This window comes from Vigna angularis, chromosome 1 (genome assembly GCF_016808095.1).
Source record: "Vigna angularis cultivar LongXiaoDou No.4 chromosome 1, ASM1680809v1, whole genome shotgun sequence".
In the NCBI taxonomy this organism is placed as follows: domain Eukaryota; kingdom Viridiplantae; phylum Streptophyta; class Magnoliopsida; order Fabales; family Fabaceae; genus Vigna; species Vigna angularis.
Window position 1 is genome coordinate 49,394,197 of NC_068970.1, and position 18,373 is coordinate 49,412,569.

The 18,373-nt window shown below is 30.9% G+C and overlaps 1 protein-coding gene across 1 annotated transcript; it reads right to left on the reverse strand.

The window, feature by feature from the left end:
• Positions 1 to 15,318: 15,318 nt before the first annotated feature.
• Positions 15,319 to 16,167, reverse strand: LOC128195200 (mitogen-activated protein kinase kinase kinase 20-like). The gene has a single exon (XM_052872274.1). The coding sequence runs from the start codon at positions 16,165 to 16,167 to the stop codon at positions 15,319 to 15,321; it is 849 nt and encodes a 282-aa protein (XP_052728234.1).
• Positions 16,168 to 18,373: the final 2,206 nt, after the last annotated feature.

The following is an 18,373-nucleotide window of genomic DNA, read 5'->3' on the forward strand; positions in this document are numbered from 1 at the left end:
GATTAAAAAAACAAATCATTGAAAGAATGTTTCGTTAAAGCAAAATACAAGTAAAGAGATTGTGAAAATATGGGTGGCAATCAATATGAACCCTGACAAGTGAACTAAACAAATATCAAATTAAAAAACCATTTTCTTTATCAAGTTTTAAATTTTCTCCTGAGAATAGATTCGATGCAATTTGAATCGAACTTGTTGTGCATTAAAGAGTATTCTATGATTAGCTATATATTTATGTTTCTAGAAGTTGTATAAAGTATACTTAAAAAAAACACTTTTATGAACTAGAAAATTGTTATTTATTATGTATTTATATAAAGAAACACATTTTTGAACTAAAAAAATTGTAATCTATTATTAATTTATATAACCTGTATAAATACTAGCCAATTACAATGTATTATGTCTTCTTTTCATTCACTGAAGTGATTTTATGTGTTTGTTAATATTAATTAATTGATTGGGATCAATAAATTTATTCATAAATATATTTATAAAAAAACGTAAGAGTTAGTTAAAATTTAATATCGATCTAAACTTTTACAAGCTTAAAAGCTTAGAAATTATTATTCATTTTGTTTTTATTGAAAAATGTTCTTACGTCAACATTTCAAATTCTTTTACCGGAGTACTATTAAACTACACAAAACATTATTTACTAATTTTTTAAACTAATGGTAATAAACAAAAGTACTATTTGGTGAGATTACATAAAAAAATATATGTTAGCTCTCTAATGTATTTAAATTTGTTCAACACACATACACTAGTGCAGCGAGGGGCTTTTACCGCGGTTCATTTTCACTATACGTCGCGGTTTCAGAACCGCGGCATATGCAGCCGCGGTAGTAAGTCAGAGACTTTATGCATAATATGTAAGTTACAGGGGAATTTGAAAAGTTACAGGGGTATATGTCGCGGTTCTCTGGACAACCGCGGCATATACCCCCTGTAACTTCTGAAATTCTCTGACTGGCAGAGAAGTTAAGACGTTACGGGGGTATATGCCGCGGTTCTCTGGACAACCGCGGCATATACCCCTGTAACTTTTCAAATTCTCTGACCCAGTCAGCACCTGCAATAAATTGGAAGGGGTATATGCCGCGGTTGTCCAGAGAACCGCGGCATATTCATACGTTATTTAATTTTTTATTCATACGTGGCGTCAGAGGCAATGGTTGACTGGAGTATATGCCGCGGTTTGGAGCAGAACCGCGGCATATATGTTCGATTTATTTACAAAACTGCCACCGCGCACCATTATGCTGCGGTTTTCGTTGAACCGTGGCATAATGTGCGCTGTAAAAACCCAATTTTTTACTAGTGATATAATCATTGAAGTATTTAATTAAATGGATATATCTAATTCCAAGAATTATAAATAGGCTACGATGTTGAGTATTCCTTTTGCATAAAAAAAATGATCTAGAAATATTTTAGTTATCCATATTTATTTTCATTCATTAAACATTTCTTCAAAAAAATTTTACAATCGTAATTACCTTCATCGGGTTTCTTTGATGTTTTTTCGAAAAATGTAAGTTTGCACAATAATTGGTATGTGGTTTCAATGTTCCACCATTTTCGAAGTCCATTGCTCATCTCAATAACAATGCATCCCAGAGACCATATATATAAAGGTGTTTCCTTAAAACCTCTAACTTCCGATGACATGTAATACGGTGTCCCTTTGAACGTGATCTCTCTTAAATTCGTATTTGCCTTTTCGCTAGTCTTGAAAATCAGAAATCTTTACTTGATATTTCGTACAACCACCCGATGAAGGAAAAAGGATAATGTTTTCCAGTTTATGATCACAATGAACAATTCCCTTTTCATGCATGCAAGAAAGTCCCTTAAGAAGCATTTGACGGTAGACTATCACTTCCTTGTCGAATAATAACTCAATCTTTATTAAATGACCTAAAGAACATGAGGGCCCTACTCTGAGAAGGTTATAAGTTAAACAACATCTCAATAATGTATTTCTAGTAATAACATTGAATAATTTCTTCATAACCCAATAATAACGCTAGAACTTTTTTCTCCCTTAGTATTGAATAAGAAAAACTTGTATTCAATACTAAAACTAAGACCTTCAAATTTTGTTTTTCTATAAGATGCAGAAGAACAAGATACAGTGTGTCATATGCTTACAGAGACGTATTTAAATTCAAGAGTTCTTATATATATATATATATATATATATATATATATATATATATATATATATATATATATATATATATATATATATATATATATATATATATATATATATATATATATATATATATATATATATTACTAAATATATGTTTAATAAAAATTAATTATCATCTTCAAAATAGATTAAAGATAAGAGAAACAATGCATATCTTTGGTTGATCTTTCTTTTTCCCTTGGACTCTTATAAACCTTGAATTTCTTTAAATAATGGTTTATGTCTATAAGATTGCTTCAAGACAACTCAAAACTCTATTCTTTAGTTTGATAACTTTTTAAAATGTTTTTTGTACCTATAAAATAATTAGAACACATATATAGCATAGACAAAAAAATTGGTATATTTAATGGATTATGTTATTTTCATAATCTATTAAGGTTTGCACACATTTTTAATCGATTAGCTATTTTTCTTAATCGATTAAAACCGTGAGTGAACCCTAGTTTTTTTACAAGCACTTAACATAAATAAACACTTAAACAACTATAAACTTGTTTCATATGGAATCTAACCAATTTTTACAACCTATTTATCCAAAAAAGACCAACTTCATGTTCTTCGTGTTCCTGCAGCATTAATCAATAGAAATTTCTCCCCCTTTCGACAATAGCAAAAAAAATATAACAAAAGAACAATATAATATGCATAATATGTACTACAACTAGTTAGATTCTAGCATATCAAACAGATTGTTCAGCAAAGTATTATGACCCAAGGGTCCATTACAGTTATCCAAGTTAAAATATAAAAAGTAGTTCAACAAAACATTAGTCAAAGAAACTAAGAATATATAAAAAATTATGAATTTCAAGAAGGAGATTAATCAGAATGTGAAAGAGGTATACAGTGGATAAAGTATGATTTATTCAATCAAGCAACTAATAGGTAAGCAATTTAGCTAAATAATATGTCTAGAACAAAGCAAGTGTAACAGTTTCAAAATAGAACAAGTTCAAGATAAAGCAAATATAACATAGTAAAGAAATGTTTATAAGTATTGATTAGTTAATTGTTAGATTAGTCAGAGTCCTCCTCACTAGTGCAGTACAGGAAAACGACACTAGTTATTTTTGTTTATACGCAATGGTTCCTGAACCGAGGCATATAAAGGCGAGATAAAAAGGGGTAGCATTTTTGCCTCGGTTTTGAACTGAGGCAGTATGTGAGAGTCTTTTGCCTCGGTTGGTTTTGAACTGAGCCGATACATGTTTTTTTATTTTTTTTTTTCAGAAAATTCAGACTTTTGGCTTCCAAAATCATTTTTTTTTCTTTTTTATCTGCAAGAGCGGAGGCGGCGACGAAACAGCATGACGAACGGTCAAAGGGGGCGACGAACGGCCGAAGGCAAAGACGAACAGCCGAAGGCAGCGACAAACGAACGAAGATGGTGATGAACAGCCAGTGGCGATGACGAACGACCAATGGTGACAGCAAACAACGTAGTTTGCGCGAGAGAAGTAGAGGCAACAACTTCGAACAATAGGTTATAATTTTTTTATCATGGTCGCTAGTGGTGGAGGTAGCGGTGGCGCCCAATGGTGGAGGTAGCAGCGACGACCAATGGTGAAGGCAGCAACAACGACCAGTGGTGAAGGCAGCAGCGGCAACCAGTGGTGGAGGCAACAACGATAGATCTGCAAGCTATTCGCGCGAGATGAGAAGCAGCAATTCGCAGGTGAGTCTGAGGTTGAGTTTGACTTGTGCGACTTGAGGATGGTGGTGGTGAGAAGCTTGTGGAAGAGGAAAATGAAAGGGAAGAATGAAACGGGAGCATGAAAGGGGAAAATTAAAGGTCTGAATTTTAAAAATCGAAAAAGTTATTACCTCGATTAAGTAGATAACCGAGGAAATAAGACTCTACTGCCTCGGTTCTAAAGACAACCGAGGCGTAAACCTTTCAGAAAAAATTCAAAATAAAATTATAAATAAAAAAAATTAAAGATTTCTAACTATAGGCATCGGTTCGCGGTTAAACCGAGGCATAAAGGCCTTATGACATTGGTTCAAATGGAACCGACGCAGTAGAGGTTGACAAAATGGATTTGAAACATTCAAATACAGAGGTTGTCAGCTTTTTGCACGACATACTGCCTCGATTCTGCAGAGAACCGAGACAGTAGACCCTTTAGGCATCGATTCCAATTTAACTGAGGCATACAGTTTCACAAAAACTACGAAATTGCCACCGCGTTTTGATACGCTTCAGTTTTTTTGAAACCAAAGCGTAATGTACAAGTTAAAAACCTCGTTTTTTACTAATGCCTCTTCATTTCCTTCATTTTCATCAATATTTTGGGCTTTAAGCATATGCATTTGATGGTATTATGTGTATTAATCAATTATATAAGTGGTCTAGTCGATTAAAACAGAAAGCAAATGGTTTTTGACATCTTAACATATTAATTCGTTATGAGATTAGTTAAAATATGTAAAGCAATAATGTTATTTCACTTTTTAGGATGCACATTCAATATCTAGGATACCTAGTAGTTCATTTATAATAATGTCAAATTTATACTTAGGTAGTGGTTTAGTGAAAATGTTTGTTAATTGATGAATTGTATCAATGTATTCAATTTTACATTCACCTTTTGATACATGATCCTTTATGAATGGTGTCTTATTTCAATATGCTTTGTTTATGCTTAATTTCAGGTAATCTTTTGACAAGATTCTTTGAGACTAGTTCATTTAACTATGACATATGAATGTGAGCTAATTTCCTATGCCATAATCATGGTTAATCGTTTTTAGCAAGCACACATACAATAGAATCAAAAGATGTGTTTTCAAAATCAACCATGTAGATATTTTGATAGTGTTTACCAATGAAAACTAACCCATCATAGGATGCACATCATATCAAACAGTGGTTAACTTCAAAGGTTACTTTTTAGGCCCCTATCACATAGTTGGCTAATACTTAGAAGATTTTGTTTGAGACCTTTTACTAGCAACACATTTTCAATTTCAATAGTTGATGGAGTTCTTACCTCTCCAGTACCAAGGATTTTACCTCTGTTACCATCACTATATGTGACATGTCCACTAGTTTTGTAAGATATTTTGATGAATTTGCTTGCATCTTTAGTCATGTGTCTTGAACAACCACTATTTAAATATTCTTGACTTCATGGTTAGCTTACAACACATATTAAGTAGAAGAGGTAGGTACCCAACTAAATTTGGGTCCTTTTACATTAAGGGGTTTCAATGGTTTCTTAGGAACCCATTTAAACTTTCCTTTAATAACATGAATTTAATGCATGACCTAGTTGATTGCAGTCAAAAAAGATAATTGAAGAAGGTTTGCTTATGTCAATCAACTTTTTGGTATTTAATTGATTATTTTTACCAGCATACCTTATTCCTTCTCTATTCAACAAACTCCTTTGTGAACCAAAAAGAGTATCGAGATTTGAACTGCCTAATGTAAACTTAGACAAGGTTTTCAAAAGATATTTGACTGTTTCCATTTGTCTTGGATAGTTTTCGCTATTTTGATCACATTTCTTGTTCTTGTGCATGGTGTTTTTAGATATATTTTCTAGAGATTCCAGTTTTGATTTTAGACTTTCATTTTCACTACCTAGAACCTCTATTCTATTTTCCAGCCACTTGTTTTTATTTTTATACTTGTTGTTTGAGTATTGGAGTTTCCTAGCTTCCTCATGAAATTATTGAAATGCTTCAAGTAGTTGATAATACTTATTTTCAATGCTTTAAGATTACAAACTACTCACACTGCTTTCAGATGATGCAGATCCAGCCATCAAGCAAAAATTTGTTTCCTCTTCAAGGTTTTTGTTTGATTCACTAGAGGTGTTGGATGCATTGTCCTCCCATGCTTTCTTTTTATTTTTGTGTTTGCTTTCATTATTCTTTTATTCCAATTTCTATTTCAGTTTGAGTATAAGACACTCTGGCTTGATGTGTTATACTTTTCCATATTCAATTTGTTCCTTGTAGAATCATGGTTAGCTTTATTTTTATACTTCAAGAATTTAGAGAAATCTTTTACCATTAGATTTAAAGGTTCTTTGTCAAAATTTTCTACAGCTTGTTCATCTCCAGAGTCATATTTCCTTGAACTGGATTTTGTAGCAGTCCTGGTAGCAGATTTCAAAACAACAGTGTGTTTTTTCTCTCCTTCTTCCTCTTCCTTAAGTCTTCCTAGCTTTAACTCGTGTTCCTTCAACTTTCCAAACAAGGTAGTCATATTCAATGTAGTGATGTCTCTAGATTCTAATATAGTAGTGACTTTAGGTTGTAATGTTCTATTTAGGCTCTTCAAGATCTTGATGTCCAATTCCTCTTTGTCAAAGGTTTTTCCAAGAGCTAGTAGATGATTATTTGTATGAGTCAACCTTTTCTGCACATCATATATATGTTTTTTCCATTATCCATTATACTCTTGAATTAAAGTGTTTTTTCTATCCCTTTTAACTTCATATGTACGCTTATGTGTGACCTTAAGAACGTATCACGTTTCCTTGGCCGATTCACACAGAAACTCTATCATCAAGGATTGGTGCAAAAGAAATTATATTTTTGGCCCTTACATCATAATGCGCTCTTTTATTTTCATTAGGTGTCCATTACGAAAAAAATTTAGGCATTGTTTTTCCATTTTCAATCTTTGTAGGTTGAAAAGGTCAATTGACAACAACATCCCATACACCTTTGTCCATTGATTCCAAGAAAATCTTAATTCTAATTTTCCAAAATGGGTCATTTTCTTCAACAAATAGAGGTTGTTTGTTTATGGTCCCTTTAGCAAAAGTTTAAGATATATTGGTCATGCATGATCTTTTTAATCTATTATCTCTCGATTAACCACTTGTACCAATTGTTAATTTGGAAACCACTATGTATCAACCCAAAAGGGGGATGAATTGGTTTGAAAACAGTTTTTAATTTTCTTTAACAATTTCTACGTGTTTGATGTTATTTTCAAAAAATCTTAAACCTTCAAAGCAATAAATAAGAATAAAGCAAAAGAACACCACAAGATTTATACTAGTTTGCCTCTAAACGAGTCTACATCCAGTCATCCTCTAACAACCTTAATTGGAGGGAATTCACTAACTTTGATAGTCAAGAATCACAAAATACAAGATACACTCAATGTACTCTCACTTTTCTCAAGAACAAGAAAAACACCAACCAAAAGAAGAGGCTACATAACTCTTTAGAAATCTTGCCTATATAGCTAAGACTAAAGTAATACAAAGAACACACAAAGAAAAATAGAACCGGGTGCACCACAGGTGCATATTTTGCAAAGAGAGACAATCCAAATCCTTGGTTGATCTTTCTTTTTCCTTTGGATTCTTAGAAACCTTGAATTTCTTTAAACAACACACACACACACAGACATACACAGACACACACAAACACAGACACACACAAACACACACAGACACACACACACAGACACACACAGGCATAGACACACACAAACATAGACACACACACGCACACACACACACACAGACACACATAGACACAGACACACACACACGCATGCATACACACACAGCCGCACACACTCCCACACCCACACACACACACACATTTTTTATTAAATTATTTTTCTAATCGATTAAGATTTTCACACAGTTTTAATTAATTAATTATTTTTCTTAATCGATTAAAATAGTTAATGAAGTCCATTTTTTAATACTTTTAGCACTTAGCACAAATGAAGATTTAAACAACTATAAACTTGTTTCACATCGACTTTAACCTATTTTTACAACATATTTATCCAAGAAAAAAATTATTAATTATCATAAAAAACACTTTGTTTGAAAATTTTTAAGGACTCCCCTTTCAACGATATATAATATAACTTAATGTGAATAAAAAAATATTTCTATTAAAATTATAATATAGATAAATTCAATAATATAGATTTATTTTAATATAATTGATTCAGTTCAAAACTTTTTGACGAAATATGATTTAACATGTATTATTATAATTGGTATTTGAAATATAAAAAATAACTATTATCTTATTTTTATACATTAAAATTCTATTTCATTAGATAATGATAAAATATCATATATCAAACAAAAAATGATATAATTGTCAAATAATTAAAAAATATCTCATAACTTTTTTTCATATTTTTTTAAAAGTAATCTCTCGTATAATTTTTATTACAATCAATAGCTTATTTATTTGATTTATTTATAAAATATACTAAATTTAACTTTAATCCAAAAAAATACTTTTAAACTAACTCATAAATATAGAGACTCAACAAAAAAGTCACATGATAAAAAAAATATAAATTTCTTTTAATATAATTAATTCAGCTATAAGTCTTTTTCACGAAATAGGATTTAAAATATATTATTATAATTAGTATTTGAAATGTAAAATAACTAGTATTTTATTTTTATGGATTAAATTTCTATTTCATTAGATAATGATAAAATATCATCTATGAAACAAAATATGATAATCAAATAATTAAAAACTATGTGATAAAAAAAATTCATATTTTTTAAAAAAATAATCTCCCATATATTTTTATTATAATCGGCAGCTTATTTATTTGATTTATTTATAAAATATATTAAATCTAACTTTATAATAAAATTTGTATCATTAGTAATTTATCATTAATAAAATGAGACATTATAAAATGGGTAAAACAAAATAAATTTTTAAACAAATATAATACTAATACAGTTATCTAAAATAAAATAGCCATAATAATAAGGATTAAATATGTTTTTGATCCTAACACTATTAAGCGATTTTAGTTTTCGTCCCTCTCTGAAACTTTGATACATTTGCATTCTTCTCCTTTTAGAAAGTATTAGATTTAGTCTTTCACTACTAACGACGTTAGTTTTTTTCTTAGGTGGCTAACAGAATGTCACATCACCTTTTTTTTTTAACTTTTCATTTTTTGAAACTTTTCTTTTTTGAAACTGAGTCAACTCTCACTCTCTGCTTTCTTTTGACGAACAGATTAGTGGAAGATGCTCGTCTTCAATGGTGGTGGTGAAGAAAGTTGGCAACGTGGGAATGATTCTGGCGAACAAACTGTTTGGACTGGGTCGGAGCATCCACTAGCCAGTAAAGGACTGTTGATAGAGAACCCCAATAACAGTGAAAAGCAAACAAACCAACCCAACGTATGCTTATCCCAAATGAGGATGATGATCGCCACGGTGAGAAACTTGTTGACAATACTGGTGACGAGTGAACATGATTCAATCCTAGAGGGTATGAGTGAATCACATGTGGTGGCACTATCTCATGAAAATATTCCTTTTAATTTCTGAACCAGTGGTGTTGAGATGTTGTCGACATTGACATCTTCCTTAAAGATGAATTTTGTTTGAAGATGATGAAACAGTAAATGTAAAATATTTGTTGGCAGAGCCATGATGTTAGTGAAGAACTGTGAAGTGTGAGGCAATTGCCTTGACTTTTGTGAGTCTGGTTTCTCTGAAAGCGTTGGCACAATCCTAGGATGAGAAGTTTAAAGAGATGTGTGTGCCACCAGAGGAGACCACCAAGGGGAGAGAACCACCCTATGCAATTATTACTTACCATATTTTTAATATCCCTTTATTGTAATTTTTTATTTAATTTTTCTTCTCATTGTCGCCTCTACCTTCTTCAATCTTCCTTTTCCTTCTCTTTCCTCACTTCTCTCCAAAACCTTTTTTTACCTTTTTTCTATATGAAAAATAATCAAACATTCCATCAAACCCATATCTGCCATAATCAACCCTTCTTCCTTCAGGAACTACTAGCCTTTGCCTTCGCCGAAGCAAGTCTACCAACCCTTCTGCCCTTTGTCGAAACCTCTCCCATCACAATACGGCAACCTTGACATCATTGGTCGCATATACATCCTCGCCAACCGCCTCAGCCTCTAGTACTAGTACACACTCCTCGTATCCTCCGTCATTTGAGAAGGCTTCTCCCCTCCCACCATCGAGGAAACCATCGGCATCTCCGGCGTAGAGCAGAATCGCCTCATAGTCGTCGCGTAGCTCTGCGACTCCTTTGTCGAGTCCAACGCCTACCCCGAACTCCTCACCGTCTTCGAGACCGGCGACCCCAAGCTCCTCTACGATCCACTTTCTCAGCACTTCGCAACGGGGTGGCCACCGTGCTTTTCCTTGTCGAGAATCGCCATAACGGGAAGGCGGCGCAGAGCAGGAGAGGGCGAGGAACATAGTGCTGAAAGAATTGGAGAGGAGTGGTGAGGAGCAGGATAAGGCAGAGGATGGGGAGGGAGTGATGCGTGTTTCTATGGTGAGGTTAAGGATATTAAAGATGGAGGGAGAGGGGTAGGCTCGACAATGAAGAGAGTTCAGAGGATCTTGGAGATGAATAAGGTAAAGGATTAACAAGTTTCAAAAAATGAAGAGTAACGTGGCACACACGTTAGCCAGCTCAGCTTAATTTTAACGTTGTTCATTTTGGGGGACGAAAAATTATAATTGTTTTAAGGACAATGATCAAAGTGTATCAAAGTCTTAAAGAGTGACGAAAAATAAAATTGCTTGATAGTTAAGGGACTAAAAACATACTTAACCCTAATAATAATTATATTTGTAAGAACTAAACTTAACCACTAGATGAACAATAAGACACTCTGCAGCATCATAGTCCTCCACCAACGATACTTCAACGTGTAACCCTCATCTGCTCCCACCAATAAGGTGTTTATCGCAGAAGAAACATACAACACACCAAGAACAACCAAATAAAACAACAGAGTGAGCTAGTGTTCAAAAGAAAACTTCATAAAAAATTTCATGCATCGTACATTAGTTCAATATTAAAGCATTTTATAACTTATTATCCGAATACTATGCTTGACAGACGTTACTGAAGGTGTGCAGTGATGCTAATATTTATACTCTACAGAGTTATAAACAAGGGTAACTCGACCTGCCACCCATGAGGTTAATCTTCCACTCCTAAAACCTAAAGGGCTAGGGTAAAGATCTCCTGCCATTTTCTCCACCACCCCATCACTAGTGCATAAATAGTGTTTAACGTCATGCGTTTAACGTATAACAAAAGAAAATCCAACGTAAAATATAAATGGTGGCATTTTTGTAAATAAAACGTCATTATAGAAGTTGGTTCTCCCAGGATCAGACGTCAAATAAGGTATAGTCATTGGTTCTCCCAGATCAGACATCAAAAAGGTCTGAAAATACCTCATTTTAAGTGCTAATATTAATTTTTTTATGACATAGATGTCGGCTCCCTCAAATCAAACGTCAAATCCTCCTTTAGACGTCGGTCCCCCCAAATCAGACGTCAAAAAGGCCCAAAAGTATCTCATTTTAAGCGTCAAAATTATTTTTTTTTACAACATAGACATCGCCTCCCATCCAAATCAGACGTCAAATCCTCCTTTAGACGTCGGCCCCTCAGATCATACGCTAAAAAGGTCTGAAAATAAACGTCGATGACCCCCAGATCAAATGTCAAATCCTCTGTCAGAAGTTGTAAAATCACAATTGAAATGTCACTTTTTCAAACATAAGATGTAGAACGTAGAGGGGGTCGACGTCTAATACACATTAGACGTCGGATCCCTTTTCCCAGACGTCAATAAGTTGCGAAAGTACCCAAAAAAGTAGCGTCAAAATGGATTTTTTTAGTAATTAGACGTCGGATCTGGAGGGGCTGACCTCAAATGCCCTTTTAAACCCCAAAAACTCAGAATGTGAGCCTCACTTTCTTTCGCGTTTTCGTTTGGGTTGTTGTTTCGTTTGCGTTCGCCATTACTACTATAAGGTATGTTTGATTAATTTTCTTCCAATTAATTTATTTTGCACCGATTAACTTTAGTTTGCACCAATTAAATTCCATTTGCACCGATTAAATTTTGTTTGCACCGATTAATTTTGGCTTATGATACAATTTTGTTTGTGAGTTGATGAATCTTGGCGGCAGCAGCGAGTGCCTAATCTCCATTGCTTGAAACTCATAATATATACAATTTTATGATGTGCTATAATGATTTTCTGTATTTCAGATTCGGTAATACTATAGAAATAAATTAATTTAAGAAAAAAACAAAAGGGTCGTGAGTTTAGGAGGGGTCTAACGTCAAAATTGTCGTATGGGGAAGGGGATTCGACGTCTCCCAATAAGACCTTAATTAGTTATCAAAACATGTATACCATAACAATTTCACACAAAACATTCACCAAAAATCACATTTAAAAATAACGAAAATTACACTAGCTATCGTCAGCGCTCAATGCTAGAAAACTACCCCCAGCGACAACATCACTAGAATGTGGCACTTAGCGCCAAAAAACTACCCCTCAACGCCAAAGCCACTGGAGTGTGGCGCTTAGTGACAGAAACTACCCCTCAACACCAGAGCCATTGGAATGTGGCGCTGAATGCTAGAAAACTACCCCTCAATGCCACACTAGATGATAACAACCTACAAATTGGATTTAAATGTTATTCAAACGCAATTCAAAAGACCAATTGGGTATCCTTAGCACTGTATTTGATTCTTAAACTTGTTTATAACTTACATTTGGACATTGATTGCTCAATTGAACATGATTTCAATGCATTTAGACCAAGTTAAGTACCCATAAGTCCAACTAACAGTTCTTACTATACAAAGCCAAATTTTTGCAAAGTAAGATACCAACCAAGTCCTAGATGACCTGAAAACAGTTCCCAAAGATGCAGAATGTGCCTAAGACCATAACTATAGAATTTCACTAATCAAAACCCATAAAAATGAACCAAAAACTATACAAAACACACCGTATTAGTTACCAACCAGTTCTACATCAAATTCCTACTAACACAGAACTCAAACAAGTCTTAATTGACCCTTAAACCGATCCAAAAATATAGCTTTTCCCAAATAACCATTATATTAACTTTTCACCTGTCAAAACCTCCTTTTTAGCCTAAAAACTACTTATTTCTTCTATTTAATACCAATCAAAGATCTATAACAGCTTAGCAACTCAAAATTCACTTAAACTACCATATTAAACTCATCAAAAACAACTTTCACCTCAACATAAAAATTACTCACCATCATTCATCACATGTTCAATTCACCACACTCATTTTACAAGCAACTCAACATACTAAAATTCTCATTTCAATCAAACAACTCAACAAATCAAATTTCATGAAACAACTTAATTACTCAATTCAAGTATCATACAGTCATACAAACATTAATTAAAACATGAAGACTAGTTAAAAATAAAGTAACTAGCTCTTCTTACCTGACAGATGACCAAACAGCTCTAGGAGTCCTAAAACAACTCCAAAAGCTAAGGAAGCTCTATCTGCTCCTAGGAATAACAAAAACAAGATCAGGGTACACCATTAGAAGCACTAATCAACAAAGACTCAAATTGAAAACTCAAAGAACACATGTAAACTAAGCAGGGCCTACATGCAACAGATACAAGAAAAGACCAAGAAAAAGGGTTGGAAACTCGACTTACTCAAACAAGAGAAATTGATCGGTCTATATTGAAGAGCTCGCCGCAAGGATCAATCCTACTGTCTCAGTTCTTCAATCGGACGAGCAGGGAAGAAGAACCCTTAGAGAGAATCAAAGAACTCTAGAAAATAGTTTCTAGAAAGATGGTGAGTTTTAAAATAAATGAAACTCGTTTATAACAAAACTTTTTATATTAAAACTATTTAATATTAAAATAATTGAGTTTCATTATTTTTAAACTACTATCACTTCTAAAATACCATATTTTAAGTCTTTACAAATTTTATCTTGCAACTAATATACTTATAATTTATCACTTACTTATATTTAACATAGGAGAAAAAGAAAGAGTGTATTTGTATATATTCTTTGATAAATTATTAATTCATTTCTATACTTAATATTTAGTCTTTAAAAATAATTCTATTTATTAAATCTATTTTATTTTTTTATAAATATTATTCAGAACTAATAAAATTATTTTTAAAATATAATTGATTTTCATATTTCAATACTTTTTCATAACCAACAAAATTGATATGTTAAAAACATATAAAAGGTACCTCTAACATTAAACTAAAAATAATTCATCAATACATTAGTTATTGCTAAATATTTTTATTAAAAATATAAAAAATTATCTTTTTTTTCTTTTCAATTTAAGACATATTTAAAAAATAAAATTTCAGACTCAGATGTATTATATAATTTATATAAATAAAACAGTCATATTTAAGAATAAATTTGAAAAATAAGTTTATAGACTCGTTAGAGGAATCCCGATATATATTTTGTTATAGATAAAAAAAAATCATTGAAAGAATGTTTCAAAAGCAAAATAAAAGTAAAGAGATCGTGAAAATATGGGTGGCAATCAATATGAACAGTGACAAGTGAACTAATAAATATCAAATTAAGAAATTATTTTCTTTATCAAGTTTTAAATTTTCTTCTGAGAATAGATTCGATGTAATTTGAATCGAACTTATCGTGCATTAAAGAGTATTCTATGATTAGTTATATATTTATGTTTCTAGAAGGTGTATGAACTATACCATAAAAAAACACTTTTATTAACTAGAAAATTTGTTATCTATTATGTATTTAAAAAAAAACACTTTTATGAATTAGAAAAATAAAAAATTGTTATCTGTTATGTATTTATATAACCTATATAAATATTAGATAATTACAATGCATTATTTCTTCTTTTCATTCCACTGAAGTGATTTTATGTGTTTGTTAATTTTAATAATTGATTGGGATCAATAAATTTATGAATAAATATTTTCTTTTAAAAACGTAAGAGTCCGTTAAAATGTAATATCGAAACTTTTAATATTTTAAAAGCTTAAAAATTATTATTTCATTTTGTTTTTGTTGAAAAATGTTCTTACGTCAGCATTTCAAATTCTATGACGGGAGTAATACTAAACTACACAAACATTATTTACTAATTTTTTAAAAGTAATGAACATTGTAATAAACAAAAAAGTAGTATTTAGTGGGTTTACATAAAAAAAATATACATGTATCTACTTAAATTTGATCAACATAGATATAATCATTGAAGTATTTAATTAAATGGATACATCTAATTTGAAGGATTATACGTAGGCAATGATGTTGGATATTCCTTTTGAATAAAAGGATGATCTAGAAGCATTTTAGCCGTCCATCTTTGTTGAGGATCATTGATGAAACATTTTTTCAAAAAATCCTTGCAATCGTAACTAAGTTCATCTGGTATCTTTGGTGCTTCATTGAAAAATGCAAGCTTGCACAATAATTGGTCTGAGGTTTGAATGTTCCACCATTGTTGAAGTCCAGTGCTCATCTCAATAACAATACATCCCAGAGACCATATATCTAAAGGTGTTTCCTTAAAACCTCTAACTGATTCCGGTGACATGTAATAGGGTGTTCCTCTGAACTTGATCTCTCCTAAATCAGCATTTGCCTCTTCGCTAGTCTTGGACAATCCAAAATCAGAAATCTTTAGTTGATATTTTGTACGATCATCCCATGAAGGAAAGAGGAGAATGTTATCCGGTTTAAGATCACAATGAACAATTCCTTTTTCATGCATGCAAGAAAGTCCCTTGAGAAGCATCTGAGTGTAGACTATCACTTCCTTGTCGGATAATAACTTTGTCTTTATTAAATTGCCTAAAGAACCATGAGGGGCATACTCCATGAAGAGATTATAACTTAAATAACCTCTCTCAACAATGCATTTATAATAATAACATTGCACAATTCCTTCGCAACCCCGTAATAACTCAAAAACCTTTTTCTCCCTTAACATTGAATAGGAAGAACTTGTCTTCAATGCTAAGAGTGAGATTTTCGGCTTTTGTTCTTCTATAGAACGTAGAAGTACCAGATACACTGTGCCATATGAACCTTCTCCCAAAACTCTCAATTTCTTCCACTCAGCCATGTCTTCAAATTTTATTATGCTTGGAGTTTTGTATTGAAATACAAAAGTTATTCTATGTATATATATAAAGTAATTGATGATTTTGAAAAAAATGAATGTTAATATAAAAAGATAAAAGATATGTTTAATAAAAATTAATTATTATCTAGAAATAGATTACAGATAAGATAGTTAATAAGAAAAACAAATTAAAGATCGGATAAGAAAATAATAATTAATAATTATATTTTAAATATTATAAATATATAATATAATGTAATCTTATTAAAAAAAATAGTATTGTTAAAATTATAACGTAGATAAATTGAATAATATAGATTTATTTTAATATAACTAATTCAGTTACAAGATTCTTTCACGAAATATGATTTAAAATATATTATTATAATGGATATTTTAATTGTAAAAATAACTATTAACTTAGTTTTATAGATTAAAATTATATTTCATTAGATAATGGTAAAATATCATCGATGAAACAAAATATGATAAGATTATCAAATAATTAAAAATTCTGTGATAATTATTTTTTTCATATTTTTCTAAAATAATCTTTCATATAATTTTCATTATAATCGATAGCTTATTTATTTGATTTATTTATAAAATATATTAAATCTAACCTTAACCAAAAAAATACTTTTAAACTAACTCATAAATAGAAACTCAATAAAAAAAGTCACACGATTAAAAAACATATAGATTTATTTTAATATAATTAATTCAGTTACAAGACTCTTTCACATAATAGGATTTAAAATGTATTATTATAACGGGTATTTGAAATGTAATAAAAATAACTATTATCTTATTTTTATAGATTAAAATTATATTTCATTAGATAATGATAAAATAACATCTATGAAACAAAATATGATAAGATTATCAAATAATTAAAAACTATGTGATAATTTATTTTTATATTTTTTTAAAAGTAATCTCCCATATATTTCTATTATAATCGGTAGCTTATTTATTTAATTTATTTATAAAATATATTAAATCTAACTTTATAATCTTTTTATTTTATAATATTGTGTAAATTTTTTTTATCTTATAACTAGTACATTTATAATTTACTCAGCCACTTATTTATATTTAACATAGGACAGAGATATGTATTTGTATATATTATTTGATATATTATTAATTCATTTCTATACTTAATATTTAATATTTAGACTTTAAAAATAATTCTATTTATTAAATCTATTTTATTTTTTTATAAATAATATTAGAAATTAAAAAAAATGTTTTTAAAATATAATTGATTTTCATATTTCAATAACTTTTTTCATAACCAACAAAATTGATATGTTAAAAACATATAAAAGGTACATCTAACATTAAACTAAAAATAATTTATCAATACATTAGTTATTGCTAAATATTTTTAAATATAAAAAATTATCATTTTTTTTTCAATTTAAGACATCATTTAAAAAATAAAATTTCATTGACTCAAATATATTATATGATTTATACAAATAAAACAATCATATTTAAGAATAAATTTAAAAAATAATTTTATAGACTCGTTATAGGAATCCCAAAATATATTTTGTTATTAAAAAAAATCATTGAGAATGTTTCGAAAGCAAAATAAAAGTAAAGAGATTGTGAAAATATATGGGTGGCAATATGAACAGTGAAAAGTAAACTAAAAACAATAATTAAACAAATATCAAATTGAAAATCCATTTTCTTTATCAAGTTTTAAATTTTCTCCTAAGAATAGATTCGATACAATTTGAATCGAACTTGTTATGCATTAAAGAGTATTCAATAATTAGCTATTGTTTTGGATGTGTAGGGCTGTGCTGTCTTAAATCTCCAAGTTCTTCTACTAACTCGCTCATGTAGCTAACCTTTTCTCTTCCAGTCTTAACTTCTTTCTCGATCTAGCGGAGTGGAGACCTGCAAAAGATTCTCCGATGCCAAAGTCAGTTTCAGAGCAATGATTTTTTTTTTCAGGAATAGCAATAAATGTGCATTCAATCTCCTCCCTCTACCACTCACCCTGGACTTGTATATATAGTTTTCGCTATGGGCTTGGGATTAGTGAAAAGTTAATCACGGACCATGACAACCCAATAGCTTCTAAACTCTACTTACCTTAAATCAAGTCGATTCACCTTAAGCCAAGATGATTAGTAGCATGGCTGGCCGTTATCACGGGATTTACTCATTGGGCGGCCGGTCTTGG

Excerpts from the sequence above, each read along its gene's own strand:
- LOC128195200 (XM_052872274.1), bottom strand. The coding sequence starts at position 16,167 with ATGGCTGAGTGGAAGAAATTGAGAGTTTTGGGAGAAGGTTCATATGGC.